General features: G+C 34.3%; 1 protein-coding gene across 1 annotated transcript; it reads left to right on the forward strand.

Moving 5' to 3' along the window:
- The first annotated feature begins 5,153 nt into the window (after window positions 1-5,153).
- LOC123666706 (zinc finger protein 91-like) lies at window positions 5,154-15,810 on the forward strand. Its single transcript, XM_045600771.1, has 5 exons — window positions 5,154-5,451; window positions 5,993-6,149; window positions 6,544-6,642; window positions 8,716-8,874; window positions 13,994-15,810. The coding sequence occupies exons 1-5, from the start codon at window positions 5,302-5,304 to the stop codon at window positions 15,808-15,810; spliced, it is 2,382 nt and encodes a 793-aa protein (XP_045456727.1). The 5' UTR covers window positions 5,154-5,301.
- Window positions 15,811-17,165: the final 1,355 nt, after the last annotated feature.

A 17,165-nucleotide genomic window follows, 5' to 3' on the forward strand; every position in this document is an offset into this window, starting at 1 on the left:
AAATGTGATGTGCGTTATCTACTTTCTCGAGACAAAATTCAAAAAATGAATGACGCGGCGGTGACCAGAGTACTGCCGTTTTTATAACTCGAGACAAAAGATTCATTTGAATTTTTGAAAAGATAAAATGTTGCCCGCGCGAACATATAAATGCCGGTTGATGAATTTATGTTATTTGTTTGTAGAAAAAAAAAAAATTAAATTTATGATAAAATTGTGTTTTTTAAATTACTATAGATTTTCATGCAAGATTTAATTATAATAAATTAATGGTTTTTTTTTTTTTTAATTCATTTCACGTATTTTAAATATTAAATTTAAGCATATTTTAATTTAGCAGCACAAATAATGTACGTATAACGTTACAATTTACAAAACAGAATTACTGAACCAATATTGATTTCAGTCGGCAGACCCTTAAAAGGGTTCACTGTTTCCTAAATATCTTCAACCGGGACCGCTAAAGTAAATAACTTATGTTCTTTCTGTACCCGACTGGTTGTTGTTTCTGTATTGTATATGGAGTTGGTGTTTTTTACTGGCATTATTATTTCTAATTCTTGTAAATGTTCGAATGCTTTCAGTATAACTGGCCTTGGTACTGTTTGGTGTGACGAGTTTGTGTTCGAGAATTTTGTATATCTGTAGATGAAGAAAAGAAATAAATTAAGCTCAAGTAGTGTTTGTTATGACTGTGTTCCTGTAGTGAGTAAGGCCGGCAACGCCCTTGTAATCCTAATGTTGTAAGCTTTCATAGGCTATGATAACCATTGAAGAGGAGGAGGAAGAGGATGAGGAAGAGGAAGAAGAAGAGGAAGTAGAAGAAGAAGTTTTAACGTATTATAAATAATTGTGTTTGCTCGTAAACGAAAAAAACCGACTTCAGTTACATCGACGAGTAATACAACGTAGATCGACAAAAAAATAGTCAAGTAACTACGCGTTATCAAATATTACTCAAAAAGTAGTTATCAGATCTCAATAAAATTTATTTGTGACCACATGACAAACATCAGCTTTCGATTAAATAAAAAGTTATTGCAGATTTTCAATAGTTTCCCTCGATTTATCTGGGATCCCATCATCAGATCCTGGTTTCATTATCATGGTACTAAACTAGGGATATCTTCTTTCCAACAAAAAAAGAATTATCAATATCGGTACATCCAGTAGAAAGTTATGCGGTATAATACAACGTAGGTCGACGAAAAAAGCGTCAAGTAAAAACGCATTATTAGATTATAACTCGAAAAGTAGTTGTTAGATCTCAAATAAATTTAAATGGGACCAATTGACACACACCACCTTTCGATTAAAAAAAAAATTGTCGAAATCGGTCCACACGGTCAAAAGTACATCAGAAACATCAGAATATATAGTACATCAGAATGTAACATACATAAAAAAAATACAGTCGAATTGAGAACCTCATCCTTTTTTGGAAGTCGGTTAAAAAGGTATTAAATAGCTTGATTATTATGATTTTTTAAATTAATTTTACAGAATGGTTTTAAGCGTGGTCAAATAATCAATGCAATAGTCTTCATGATAGCAAACGTTGCCTTGCCTCTGAATACTGTGCAAAAAACAGGACTTAATTATTTAATGATAAGCAGTAGCACTGCAGTAAAAAGTTCCAGCCAGAAAAACAACTACCCACATGATTGACGATAAATATGAATTTCTTTCGACACAAATTAAATTAAAAATACAAGAAGTAGAAGCACTGTATTTAACTGCAAATGCTTGGACCGACTCGCATAATAGTCAAAGCTACTTAGGCTTAGCTGGTCATTATTTAGATGAAAATAAATTAATGAGCATAATATTTGGTGTACCTGCTCTAACAGAACCACATAATGCAGACTACTACCAGATGGAATTTTGTTATTTATCTGTTGGAACGATCTGTTAAGTTATCGGTTATTATTGCGGCAATATTACTTAAATATCCTAAAGCACCGACAATGCTAACTGCACAACAGTTAGAATTTATAAGAGATCTTATTTATTGATACCACTAGAAGTGATAACTAAAGAAATATCGGGAGAAGATTATGTTACAATTAGTGAGATGATACCATTTTTTTTTTTTGATATCGCAGGGTAACCCATTTACGGGCGATATCCAGGATGCCCGGGTAGGCATTCCTAGACCGTATGTCGGCTTCAGCACTTGGGGGTGCACTACCGACCAAAACCCTGCGGGAGCCTTCAGCCGCTTTAATTGGGAGGGTCCCGGATCTGCAGGCAACAGGATCCCTTCAGCGACAGGCTGGCCTCGGCGACAAGACTAGACTTCTCCTCCATGGGGACTGTCCGGCTCACCTCTGAACAATCCCGACGACGCCATGTCTAGCAGGACCGGGTTCCCATCCCGGCCCTTCATGGGCACAGGGGCGTTACTGGAAACGCATTAAGTAGCGCCTCCTACGCACCCTCGTTCGTCGCCTGCGGACGGAGGCCTCGTCGGCGGCCCCCTCTCTCATCCGCTCGTCGTTCTCCTTCTGGGACATTATTGTCTCGCAGAAGGAGACCATCGCCTTCCAGGACTCGTCGTCGCCGAGCATCGCGGTGATAACGCTCGGCAGTGACAAGTCTCCTCCGAGGACTGTCGTCAGATCGCGACGTAGCGCCGCCCATCTCGGGCACACCTCGAGGGTGTGCTGGGAGTGAGATGATACCAATCATATCTTGTCTGACTGAAACATATTAAAACTTTAACTGATACTGGTGCATAAACAAGAATTTTAATAACGTACGGTAAAGCAAATATTTGGTAATATTGAACAAGTTTATTTGTTAGCTACTGCGACCATTTTAGATCATAGATTTAAAAAAATCATTTTGATGACTATGTAGCCTGTTCTCGAGAAATAAATAGAATAAATACTTTAATTTCAAATCTTATAAATCATCACAACAACAACTTCTACATAATAATAGTGATGAATTCAACGCTATAGAAGGGACTGATATGGAAAAAGCAACTCTCTACTTGTAATTCACTTGCATTGGAAAGTCAGGGCCTAAACGAAGAACTTAAACATTATTTATCGCAAGCAATTGTGCATTTAAATTATGATCCTATATTTTACTGGCCAGAACAAAAAAAGTCTTTTTATCACCACGTTCATTCAATAGCTGTGATGTATACGAGTAATGTGGGATCATCTGTTCTTTATGAGCGCCTTTTTTTAATTGCCGGCAACATTGCAAGTGATGAGTGGAACCACTTGGATCCCAGTAAACTTGACAGACTGTTGTTTTTAAAAAGCTTAGATATTAATCATTGGGAACTATAAGCTTTATTATCTATAGTCTGGCTAATGAAAGTAGATACTGAAAAAAAGCAGCATATTAAAAAAAAAAACCTTTCGCTGGCAACTTCATAGACCATCTTGCCTAATTATTTGTATAACCATCTTGTTTATTTGTTTTTTAAATGTTACCATACTCTGATTCCGATTCTTCCCAATCTCGTTAAAATCGCCGAAATTTGTCAATGTTTATAGCAAGATTTATGTTGCCTAGTATTTATAAAGTTATCCGTCAAGTTTTTTTTTGGCCGCCTTTACTACATTAAAGGCCTTTTTCATCAGTTGTGTACACAGTTATGTAGAACGCATTTTGACGGATGACGATACAAATGCACTTTTACAGCGAGAGGTAGAATTGGCCAGTGGGACCTGTTTCTCCTCAATTAATAATCTGCAACCGAATAAAAATAACTCATAAATATAGCAGAATTCGATGGTAAAAAGAATAATGATTCAAAAACTTTTGGTCAACGGTCAACGGTTGGAACGACGGTCGGAAACTATCATCCTTCAAATAGCGACATCCACAACTAGTGAAACAGTCTCTAAATATTATATTAAACTTAAAGAGAAAATATCAGTAATGTATATTCGGCGTCGATATTTGTATTTCTACAAAAATTTCTTTCCGGTTTTTATGTCTGTCCTTGTGTGGTTCTGCCCACCGTACCTCGGAGAGTGCATTAAGCCTTTGGTCCCGGTTGTTATCATAAATACCTGCGATCGTTATTCATAGTCGGGTACATATCTGCCAACCTGCAGTGGAGCTACGTGGTGGATTAAGCTTCAATCCTTCCCCTACATTGAGAAAGAAGCCTATGATATATGTGATAGAAGTGGGATGATATAGGTGAATACATAGCGTCTGTAAACCACGTGGTCATATTCTAGCCCTTCTTAGACCCTACGTCTACTATGTAACGTGATCTTTTATCGCGAGATTTTCTGCTTTTTACTGTACATTAGTTAAAAAGGAAAGTTTATTTCAAAGGAAGAATGATACATATATATATATCCAAAATACACAAAGACAGACGTGGAACATTTGATAATCATAGCATGAGAAAGTCACCTTTGTGGAATAAACATTTATAAGCATAAAGTGATAGAAATTTAAAAACGCGTTTAAATGACAGGAAGTATGTAAAAATGTTATGCAGAACTGGGTTGAACTATATATCAAAAAAAAAAAAAAAACAAACAGTATTGACAAATTTTATTCTTTTTTCTTCGAAGTAGTAAATAAAGACAAGCAACTTGTATAAAATCCATGGTGCAACTGAGCAAAGATCACAAATTCTTTTATCGCAGTGCGCGCACCGTACGCTCTTCGTTTTTTTTCAGCCTGATTTTAAAATCGTGTCGCTGAAATAAAAATCGTGGTGAGTGGCTAGGCTAGGCCTTATTTGAATTTCGAATATAACATTATTTTTAAATTTTTTTTCTAATTTAAATGTTGCTAGTACAAAAAAATACACAGGGAGGAAAATCCGAAAATTACTGAAATTTCCAATATTATAATTTATTATATATATTGTGTAAGTTCATATCAAAACGGATTTTCATGACAATTTTTATTTTTATTATTATGTAGAAAAATGACAAACGCACTAGGATAGTCCAAGATCCAACAGCCCTTTAGACTGACGATTAGCTCAAAAATGCTAGCGGAGATTTGATAAGAATCGCGAACAAACTGGATACTAGAGAGAACTTGAGGAATTCTAAGTTCAGCTCTTTTATCTACTATAAGATGAAGCCAATTTAAAATTTAGCTAATAAGCAAAAAAAGAAAGATATTAATTTTATATTATGGCAACTTTCCGTCATTTACATTTAACGATTTGAACTGAAGACAAACAAAATGGCGTGTCTCTTGCGTGTCTCCTGGAATAAAATTGACGCCGAGCGTTAGTTTCCCTGTAGTTATTAATAAAGCTCAATTATTGTGCTATGATTGTGGTAAAAGTTTGAATTAAAGATGGATTTCGCCGGAATTGTGAAAGAGAGCCCGGGTCTATGCCGGTGCTGTCTATCTGAAGGCTGTTATAAGGACTTAAGCTCAGAGTATACATGGATGGATGATACCGAAGTATACGCCGATATGCTGTTAGAGTGCTTTGATATTAGCGTAAGTATATCTTATTGTTTACAGAAAATCTAAATAATAAGTTTCAGTTCGTAAATTTTACGATAGTTTCAGAAGACTTGATGCTTCAGATTGTATCATCGTTTTGTTTGTTTTTTTTTTTCTAAGCACTACGACATTTGTTCTTATTTATGTTTGGTCTAAATTAAAATTCTGACAAATTATTATAATTTATAATAGCAACAATATTTTAAAAGATTCCATCATGATTAATATTATACTTGAAAAGGGTTAAAATTTACATTTACGATATAATTTTAACTAACCTTTGGTACAGTTTCTAGTGACTTTGCTTTCTGTTCTGGAGGTGGTGAGTTTCATTCTCACTTTGACTGATTGTAATGTAATTTCCATTAAAAAAAAAATACATATTCTTGTACCTTAGCCAACAATAAATATATATTAAAATATACAAAGTGTCCTACCTTAGAAACGGGTGATTGTATGTGTATGTTAAAGATATATAATTATAATATTAGTAGAAATAATGAACTAATACGTATTTATATGTATTTTGTCACAGATATCGCAGCACATTGAGGGTCCAAATGGTCCGAACCGCCTCATCTGCGAGGTCTGCATCACTCGTCTCCGAGATGCTTGCAACTTCAAGAAGCAGGTACTCGATTCTGAGAAAAAGTTTGTGGATATGGTCGGTAGAGGCGAGTTCAAGTCTAAAGGTATGCTACAATAGTGCTTTTACATTATTTTATTACTAGCCGAGCCCCGCGGTTACACCTGTGTTAATTTGAGGAATAAAATAGTCTATAATGGTCATTCAAGGGCTATTCAACTCAAAGACAATTTTTAAATCTGAACCAGTAGATCCTGGGATTAGTAAGTTTAAAGAAACAAACTTCTCAGCTTTATAATATTAGTAAAGATATAGTTAGTTAGTTGTGGGCTCGTTTTTCCGCATTTAGACGCAATGCTGGTTCATTATGTGCGAAAAGAGGGCTGACTAGGAGGAGTTGCAGGCGTCCATAGACTATCGTATCCACTTACCATGAGGCGAACCATATGATTCTTTTTAAAGTATAAATCGAACGGATCACATGTTTTTGTTCACAGTAGTTGTCTACGAGGATGAGATGAAGACAGAGATGGTATTGGAACCGGAGGCGGTCGAGGAGACCGAAATTGAATACTTAGATGAGGATATGGATTATGATGGTATTTTTTTTTTAAATATAAATAAGTATTTTTAATATTTATTTATTTATTTATGTAAAGGATCACCAAAAGATGATAAACAAAAAAAAAACTGTGCAGAAAATACTCTGTGCTCACCCATTTACAGGCAATCACAACTAGCATATCAAAATTAGGGATGAGTAAAAGAAAATACTTTATAAAAAAACAAATGTAAGAAAAAAATTAAGGTAACAAAAACATCAAATAAAAAAAAAATACACTAACATTAGGTACATTACAAACTTAGCTAATGTACCTAGTGTTACCCCATTAACCTTAACTTAGTCACGTCAAAGAATATAGCCACAAAATCTCTTCCCGTGGGTGTCGTAAGAGGCGACTAAGGGATAACAAGGTTCTACTACCACCTTGAAACTTAAGAAGCCGAACGATGGCAGGATAACCATTTAACTGCTGGCTTTGAAACACACCGGCCGAAGACGGGCAGCGGGGTCTTAGATGCGACAAAGCCAGCCCTGCGGTCACCAACCCGCCTGCCCAGCGTGATGACTATGGGCAACACACATGAGTTCACGCATTTTTGGCGCGAACTTGTGGAGGCCTATGTCCAGCTGTGGACTGCAATAGGCTGGAATGATGATGATGATGATGATAGTCACAATATTTAATGAACAAATCCTAGTGAATTTTGCCCATTTTAACCGACTTCAAAAAAGGAGCAGGTTTCTCAATGCGACTGTATATATTTTTAACCGACTTCCAAAAAAGGAGGAGGTTCTCAATTCGACTGTATTTTTTTTATGTATGTTACATCAGAACTTTTGACCGTGTGGACTGATTTTGACAATTTTTTTTTTTATCGAAAGGTGTGTGTCAATTGGTCCCATTTAAATTTATTTGAGATCTAACAACTACTTTTCGAGCTATATCTATCATATTACCACCCTTAGGATAACTCCTTTTCAACAAAAGAAGAATCAACAAAATCAGTTCAGAATCGACAGTTATTCAAGAACACACATCAATAATTGTGTTTGCTCGCAAACGAAAAAAAACCGACTTCAATTACATCAAAGAGTAATACAACGTAGATCGACGAAAAAATAGTCAAGTAACTACGCGTTATCAAAGATTACTCAAAAAGTAGTTATCAGATCTCGATAAAATTTATATGTGACCACATGATAAACATCAGCTTTCGATTAAATTAAAAATTATCAAAATCGATACACCCAGTAAAAAGTCATTGCGGATTTTCGAGAGTTTCCCTCGATTTCTTTGGGATCCCATCTGGTTTCCTTATCATGGTACCAAACTAGGGATATCCCCTTTCCACCAAAAAAAGAATTATCAAAATCGGTACATCCAGTAGAAAGTTATGCGGTATAATACAACGTAGGTCGACGAAAAAAGCGTCAAGTAAAAACGCATTATTAGATATAACTCGAAAAGTAGTTGTTAGATCTCAAATAAATTTAAATGGAACCAATTAACACACACAACCTTTCGATTAAAAAAAAAAAATTGTCGAAATCGGTCCACACGGTCAAAAGTTCTGATGTAACATACATAAAAAAAAAATACAGTCGAATTGAGAACCTCCTCCTTTTTTGGAAGTCGGTTAAAAATAGGTAAAGTTCTATATTTTTTACTTTTCAAAGTTTCCATTCAAAGGTTGCCCGAAAGAAATTGCTCTGTGATAGACCACTTTGTTCTTTTGTAATTTTTTTTAAAAAAAATTCTGTTTGATGTATTCAGCCTGTAACTTCCCATTGTTGCATATGTGCCTTTTACTTCATTTTGGAGAAGGATTGGAGGTTAATCCACCAAGATTCTCCAGTGGGGGTTGGTTGTTCCCTATTATGAATAATAATCGCTATCAGGTATTTACGATAACAACTAGGACCGGCAGTTTAACGTGCCCTTCGATACACGGTGGAAAGGAATATTTCTACAAATACAAATATCCACTCTGAGCGGTAATCGAACCCACAAACCATCGGTGTTTTAGGCGTCCACTCGCACCACTACACCAAAGCGGTTCCGTTTTACAATAAAGAATAATAATTTGAATACAATAATACATTTCAGATGGCAACAAAGATGACTTAAACGAACCCTCTGTCTCAGAGGACATAACAGTGGACACGTTACCGATTAAAGGCAAACGCGGTCGAGCAAAAAAGTCAGCGGTTAAACCGGAGAAGAAAACTAAATTAGAGGAAAAGGCTAAACCGAAAATTGTTAAAGGTAGGTTGATATATTTTTTTTTATCAGTTTTAATGGTTTGGTTGTGATGAAGTTGCATATAGATTATTGGTAATTGGAAAAAAATTATGTAAGATAGGAAATAGCTTTTTTTTTATTTATTAATTCCAAGCTAGTAATATACAACTTCTTATGGGGCATAGACCCGTTCTTCATGTAGGAGAAGGCTAAGAACTTAATCAGCCACGCTAAAGAACTTTTTTTTTTTTTCTGGTTTTAATCATGCAATCGGCTGGTAGGCCATGAGCAGATGCGGTGTCGGTCTATCATGTGTAGGGTGCAACTCCCATCGAAGTTCAGGCCTCTAGTATGCTACAGCTAATCAGGTTGACCAGCCATAACGCCAAAGAACTATCAACTTTCACTTCGGGTTGTCAGATATATTCCCTATTATGAGTAACAATAGCTATTAGGTTGCTACGACATCAACTGGGACCGGCTGTTTTAAACACTGTATATTATTTGAGATTTTTTTTTAAAAACTAGTTTAGATCTTACTGACCCATTTATGGACATTTCTAACATTATAAATTATACATTAAATACATTTTTAATTATATTGCAATTTGCTTAAAGAAAATAGTACTTCATTGCTGTCACTTAGCTTAGCCGCGCCCCTTGACCCGTTAAGTTTTAGTACATTAGGAAGTCCATCCGAATAGCTTGCTTGAACTGAATTGAATTATAGCTATTTACTACGTAATACCTTTTCCCATTCTAAGTAAATCTTCCATGTACTAACATAAACGTAAACACTTTAAAAATATTTCTTTGGACGTATTATTTGGTGCAATGCAACTTAATCACAATCATACCAATAAATTTAAAAATAATTCTTCTATTGTCACAAAATGATATGCAAGTAAATCAGTTAACTGAGAGAATTTCATATATTTATTATATAAAGAAAAAAAAAAAAAAATTATATACTCTCTCGTATAAGTGTTGATAATGAACTATGTTCGCATATTAAAATAATTTGAATTTTGAGTTAATCGTGTTGGCTGTAGTTAGTCACTATTTTTTAAAAGTTGGCGCCCGATGTGGGACTTGAATTTTTCGTGTATTACTTTCTGACAATAGAAAAATTAAAGTAATTAGAACTATAAGAGCTGTTTTCTCTGTTTTAAGCAATATAAAACTATTTAATAGTCAATTTAGTTATTTATATTCATTATAACTTACTAAGATATATTTTAAGAGATTCTCGGTTTGAATAAACGTGAAATATTTTTATTTAGGAATAAATTAAAGAGCATTACTTTATTTAAATAATTTTTATCGCAACGAAGATTATTCCTCAAACTAGACTATGCTACCATATTACATTTTTTATCTTAATCATATCCCACCGTATACTACCGTTGATATGATAGATGTGACGTTGGCATTGAATTTAATAAAATGTCATGAAAAATTTATCTCAAAGTAGGACCCTTGTGAAATATTACCAAAAGTCTCACAACATGCCTGGCGTATTCGCAATATTAGTGACAAATATTAGAACCTTATTTTTATATAACTTGACTATATATGAGGTCGGAGAAAAAGTTCCGTAGTAATATATGAAGAAATTCAATGTAATATTTTACAAAATATTAATTTACATTATTTATATGTACCATTTTGTTCGATAACTTGCCGCCATCTCGTAGATAGTGACAGGAATCCGTTGCTGTATAAATTTTGTGTCCATAAACATCACATATTTTTTCCTGGCTTTAATAGCATTTTTCTTTTCTAAAACTAAAAATTTAAAATGTACTGAATTTCTTCGATGGATTAACCGATTTTGGCGGACAGAAAAACAAATGAAAAGTGATAGGAAGGTGTTTTTTATTTTCTAATTTCATATTTAAAATCTTACCTTTTCATGATATCAAAACCAGCCAATTACAAATAATACAACCAGAAAGATTTTATTACAACTTTTTAGTAGAAAATACGAAAAGATCCCGATATATTATATCAATAAATAAGACTTTTTGGATAGCTAATATAATTAGGAGAAATTTCAAATATTGTGAAATATCAAAACATGGACTTATATAAAAAAAATCATTATGGTTCTGATGTTTCCGTCGTCTATAGGCTCGGTAACCGCTTGCCATTGGGTTGATCATACGTTTGTATGCAACCTCTGTGGTAAAGAAAAACATTAATATATCAACCATCATTTTTTGAGTTCTTTAATTTAAAATACAAAAAAAGCATCTCTAGTTATAAATAATAAATTATTTTATTCAAAATTTATTACATAACTTAAAATAACATATTGCGTAAAAACGGACTTAAAGCCTACCAGTCTACCGTAAGACTTAAAAAAAAGAACAAACAAAAACAGCGTTGAAAAAAAGTAGGTTATATAATAATAATAAAGAACATTGACAAACGGAATTAATTAGAAAAGGCCCGTTTGAAATATAATACGCATTTACTTACACGCACAAATAAGCATTCATACATACTTACATATATAAGGCCACACATACATCGATAAAAGAAATGAACACATTTACATGTTAGCATTTAAGTTGATTGAGAAGATTTTTTTACGGCAATTACGAAGCTTATATAAAGACATTACAAAAGAACAACAATATGCTCATATTATTCTAAGAAAAAAGAACTTCAAGAAGATATTTATGGACAAATTTAAATTTTTTAGGTGAGAAACGCCCTGAGAAGGCGACCGAGGCGCAGAGTAAGTCCTCAATGACAGCCACAAAGCGAAATCGCCTTATAAAAAGGAATGCCATAATTATATTAGAAACGTCAACCGTTGTACCCTTTAAATGGCATCGCCACAACTACCTCTGCTTTTACTGCCATCGTCCTTTCAAAAGTTTAGACCCTTTGAAAGAACATACCAGAAACGATCACGAGAGGTCCAGTGTAAAATCTGCCGTGTCGTACCTTAAAAGAGACGAAAAGGTTAAAATTGACGTTTCTGTGATTAATTGTAAAATATGCGATGAAAATCTCGACAGTGTCGATTCCCTAATAGACCATGTGAAAACAAATCATGATAGGATTTTCGTTGACAATTGTGGCTACGGCATTATACCATATAAGCTACATAAAGACAAATACGAATGCGCTCTCTGTAAAAAGGATTTTCAATATTTTATCAAACTGAATCAGCACATGAACGAACATTTCGGTAATTACGTGTGCGAACTGTGCGGTAAGTCGTTTCTAAGTCAAGATCGTTTGCGTTGTCATTCTCTAAGTCACGGTTCCAACTTCCGTTGCGGAACTTGTCCGGATGTCTTTGAATCGTTAACTCAGAAGAACAATCACGAACAATCAGTTCATAATAAAAAGAAAACTATTAAATGCTTTTTCTGTTCGGAAACCTTCCAAAACTACGTATTAAGAAAGCGCCATCACAACTCTGCTCATAATGTCGAAATATCTGTAGTCAATTGTCCGGTTTGTAGCAAATCTTTCCACATTGTTAGCAAAATGTGGGCGCATTTGAAAGAAGTGCACGTCAGGGAGAAAAAATTTTCCTGCTCACTTTGCGACCAGAAGTTCTTCTCGAGGACTCATGTTCAGAAGCATATGGTGAAGCATTTGGGGGAGAAGATTCATCAGTGCGAGATTTGCAAGAAGTCGTATGCCAGGAAACAAACTCTAAGAGATCATATGCGTATACACAATAATGACAGGAGATTCGTTTGCACAATTTGCAGTCAAGCGTTCATTCAAAATAATAGCTTGAGATTGCATATTAAGGTTCATCATCCAGAAACTGTAAATACTTAGAAATTGTTTTTTTTTTTTTCAACCTTAGTTATAAGTGATAAGTGTACAAGTGTATGAGAATTTTTTGTACTATTTTCTACAATGTATTTTTAAGGTTGTGTATGTTAAGTATATTAATTACTTAAATAAGAAGCGTGTTCTGAAATTTACATATTTTTTTGTGAATATTTGTTCTCAAGTGTTGTGTTGCGGTGGTGTAATCTGTGATTTACAATGCATTTATTATGTGGAGCATAAAACAAGCTGACGTAAGGTCATCTATTAACATGTTAATGGCTAAGTTCTTGATCTCGTTGTTTCATCTTATCAAATATTCATTCATGTATCAATAAACCGAACAGTGTTTTGATCTGTGTTAAAAATGAGCGTCCACTAGGAGAAATTTTAAGGCCTTTTTTTGTAATATGCATGATTACTAACTAATCTCCAATTTAATGACAAAGATATTTTTGATATTGTGTTCTTTACTTATGACAATTCACATGTATTTAAGTTGATAGAAGAAAAATGTTAATTATGACGACGGTGCCATAACGTTTTCAAAAGACTAGCCAAGTCGATTGCCTATTTTTTTCAGCAGAATCTACATTCTAAATTCATTGTAGCGTTATATTACTTATAATTAATTTATTGAAGACTGTTATCACATTATCACAATTCTCGCTTACTTGGAAAAAGAAAATTTAGACTAAGCGAAATTTTGATGTTATGGTGTAAATTTTTTTTAATTATTGCTTTAATATCTTGATCTTTTCGCCTTAACCTCTTGAATATCTGTAATTGTTTGCGATCATTCGTTAAAATTTCTTCTTGCTGTTCATTCAAATTTATTTATAATTTTACTAGCTGACCTGGCGAACTTCGTATCACCTTATTCTTTTCTGAATAATAACATAATATATCAAAATAAAATATAGCCTATCTTTTAAGTTGGATCAAACTGCACACGGTGTTCAAATTTGATTAAAATCGGTTAAGTAGTTTAGGAGTCCATTGAGGACAAACATTGTGACACGAGATTTATATATATTAAGATTTAAATTCTTTATTATACAATAAATACACTAATACAAGTGTGTACAAAAGGCGGGTTTAACGCTAATGAATTTTTTACCAGCCAACCTTGGTGCAAGAAACCATAATGTCAAATCTGTCAATATTACGGACCGCAGTTTTTGCTATTGCAGTTTTAAGGCGTTGACTTTAAATGTACCCTTAACATTTGCTTTAAGTAAATTCATCGTTTTGTACGAAATTATCATTATTATATTCGAAAACGTTTATTTCACATTTAAAGGGTACATTTACAGTTGGAAAATTTGTTTTACAGGTATAAAACCACGGAATGTTAACGCCGAACCAACAACGATCCGTAGACGGAAAAATCTACAATTGCTATTCAACAATACCACCATTATACCATTTAAGTGGAGGGGAAAGTACTTATGCTTTTACTGCAGTAAAGATATCGCCAAGTATTGTGATTTACGTAAACACACAAAGTCTCACGGTGATTGCTCTATACAGGATCGTTCGTTAAAAGTCCTAAAGGGCGGACAGAGTATGGAAATAAAAATTGATATATCCGAAATCGGTTGTGAGATCTGTTATGAAGAATTTCCTGTTCTTGGCGATTTGCTCACCCATCTTTTCGTTAAACACGAATTAGAGTACGATAAGAATGTTGATATGGCTATAGAGGAGTACAAACTAGTTGATTTGAGTTGCACACAATGTAATGACAAGTTTACTTACTTCGGCTACCTCGTGTCCCACATAAATACCAATCACCCAAAGAACTGCTTGGTATGTGACAAATGTAACCAAAAATTTAATAAGAAGAGAGACCTGGCCTGGCATATGAAGAATTATCACAGGGAAGGTGGTTACCCGTGTGATATTTGTTCGCAAAGTTACAAATCATTAAATACATTAAGAAATCACAAAAAGAATCGACATTGGACAAAATGTAATATATGTAATTTGAGGTTACCGTCAACCGTCTTGAAACAGAAACATATGGAATTAAAACATCCGGATAGAAGGTCGTTACAATGCGATGTATGTGACAAATACTGCCATACGCAACAAGGTCTAAAAACGCACTTACGTAAATGTAAAGGCGATATAGAAATCAAGAAAGGACAAGGTGATACGATGGACTTTGATAATAGCGACCGACTTGCAATAAAACCGAGCGTCAAAAGGGTTAGAGAAAATATTGTAACAGTCATCAATATGTCTACAGCGATCCCGTTTAATTTCTTTAAAAATAAATTCAATTGTTTCTATTGTTCTAAAGACTTTCACGACTCTGATTTGATGAGAGAACACGCAGTTGTAGAGCATCCCGTGTGCGATATTAAAGACAAGTGTATCATGAGATGTAAGGAGACGGTTACTTGCGTTAAAATAGACATTTCTTCTCTCGCCTGTAAAGTTTGTTTCGAATCTATGCCAGATTTAAATACTCTAATAGACCATCTTATACTAAAACATGAAGCCAATTACGATAGATCTATAACCTCATGTTTTCAACCTTACAAGTTGATAAAAGATCACATGGCCTGTCCGAATTGTTCAAGCGAAGTGTTTAGATTTTTCGGCACGTTATTACAACATATGAACGTCAAACATACAAACAATAAGATAAAATGCGAGCACTGCGGTAAGACTTTCCGATGTGACCAAAATTTAAGAGTCCATATCTGGAGACACCATAGAGATGGTAGTTTCAAGTGTAACATATGTGGAGCGGATTGTAATATACCTTCGAGGTTGTACAAGCACATGGCGAAAGCTCATGGGGTCAAAGCGGCAAAATGCCCAAAGTGTTCAGAAACTTTTGCCACACAGTATCTGAGACAGAAACATTTAATAGAGGCTCACGATTCAGGTCACAAGTGCTCCCATTGTGGGAGAATGTTTACCAGAAATTCTTTCCTGCGTGATCATATTAAGCGAACGCATTTGAAGGAAAAAAACGTGGAATGTTCAGTATGCAGTATGAAGTTCTTCAATAATATACAATTACGTCGTCACATGGTCAAACATAGCGGGGAAAAGAACTTTAGCTGTGATATGTGCGGGGAGAGGTTTTATTGGAAGAATACATTACGTACACACATGACCAAGCATAATAAATAAAGACTTCCCTTGGCCGTTCTGATGACAGAAATTAATCAAACAAAATGACTTATTGTACACGTGGACAAGCGAGAGGCGTTAAAATAAACGACAAGTGCTACCACAACATACCATTTCTAAGCTATGTACAAAGAACAAGGTGAAAAGAAGCAGTGGCTTAAGCACAAGATCTGGCTTATGATTTTCAGAAATTCTTTTAGACGTCTTATCAGATTTTATATGTACGCAAAGCCATGCAGCTTAGTAACCTTAGTAATCGTAGTGGAAGTGACCAAACTACCCTTAAGGGTAGTTAACCCTTACCCCTAACCTAACCTAACTACAGACGGGAAACTAGAAATACAAATGCCGCTTTCAGATGAAGTTATTAAATATATTGTTTTCTAATGTTAACGCGAATTTCACTCATTATATTGAAACAACTTCTTCGTTACGGGAGGACAGTCCTCCCGTGACCATGGTTGCTGTAAGGTATCCGAAACGTCGGGCATCTAAAAAAACTTAATAAACCGCGATAAAATCCGAAAAAGTTGATTCATTATAATTGTTAAACATATGTACGATTTTATTTTTGTGTTACTCACACATTAGGAATTCTAAACATTTTTGAATATCATATCAAAAATTTACCGTTCCAGCGGGGATCGAACCTGCGTCTTCGACTGACCGTGTCGGCGCTCTAGCCAATTAAGACTTTTTTACTTGAACTTTGAATAGTTACGGGTTTCTGTAAAGAACTCACTGTAGACGGCGCCACGGTTCGCTTAAACCGAAAATAAAAATCATCATATCAAAAATTTCGATCTAACGGGTACATCGTTCCATAGCTTAATTGGAGATGCAGTTTCGGTCCCCGCTGGAACGGTCAATTTTTGATATGATATTCAAAATTGTTAAACGTTTACTGTCTCCAAAAACTACTTAAAAACAATAAGTTCTGTTTTAACGCGTCCTTCTAGAGGAAAAAATGATTACATTTTTAAAGTAAATAGTTCAGTTACACAGCTATTCATCGAAATTATTGACTACTTGTGTCTTTGTCGTACGAATTATAGACGTTATTTGAATTTCACTAACTATAGTTACTACAAAAAAATCTGTAAGTAATTTTGTCATTAACGCACCTAAATTAGTAGAGGTGGAAAAAAACCGCATTCAACAACAAGTTCGATTTTGTTTTTCTGTGTTATTAAAGTGCCACATTTTAAGCTATGAAAATTAATTATTGATTTAAGTCATTTACGCTGGACACAATTTGTATTATATGTTATTATGTATTGTCTAAATATACTTATAGTTCAACTTGTTGGTGTTATTTATTAAATATAGTCAAATATACTTTAATATAGCCTATT

This window comes from Melitaea cinxia, chromosome 27 (genome assembly GCF_905220565.1).
Source record: "Melitaea cinxia chromosome 27, ilMelCinx1.1, whole genome shotgun sequence".
Taxonomy (NCBI): domain Eukaryota; kingdom Metazoa; phylum Arthropoda; class Insecta; order Lepidoptera; family Nymphalidae; genus Melitaea; species Melitaea cinxia.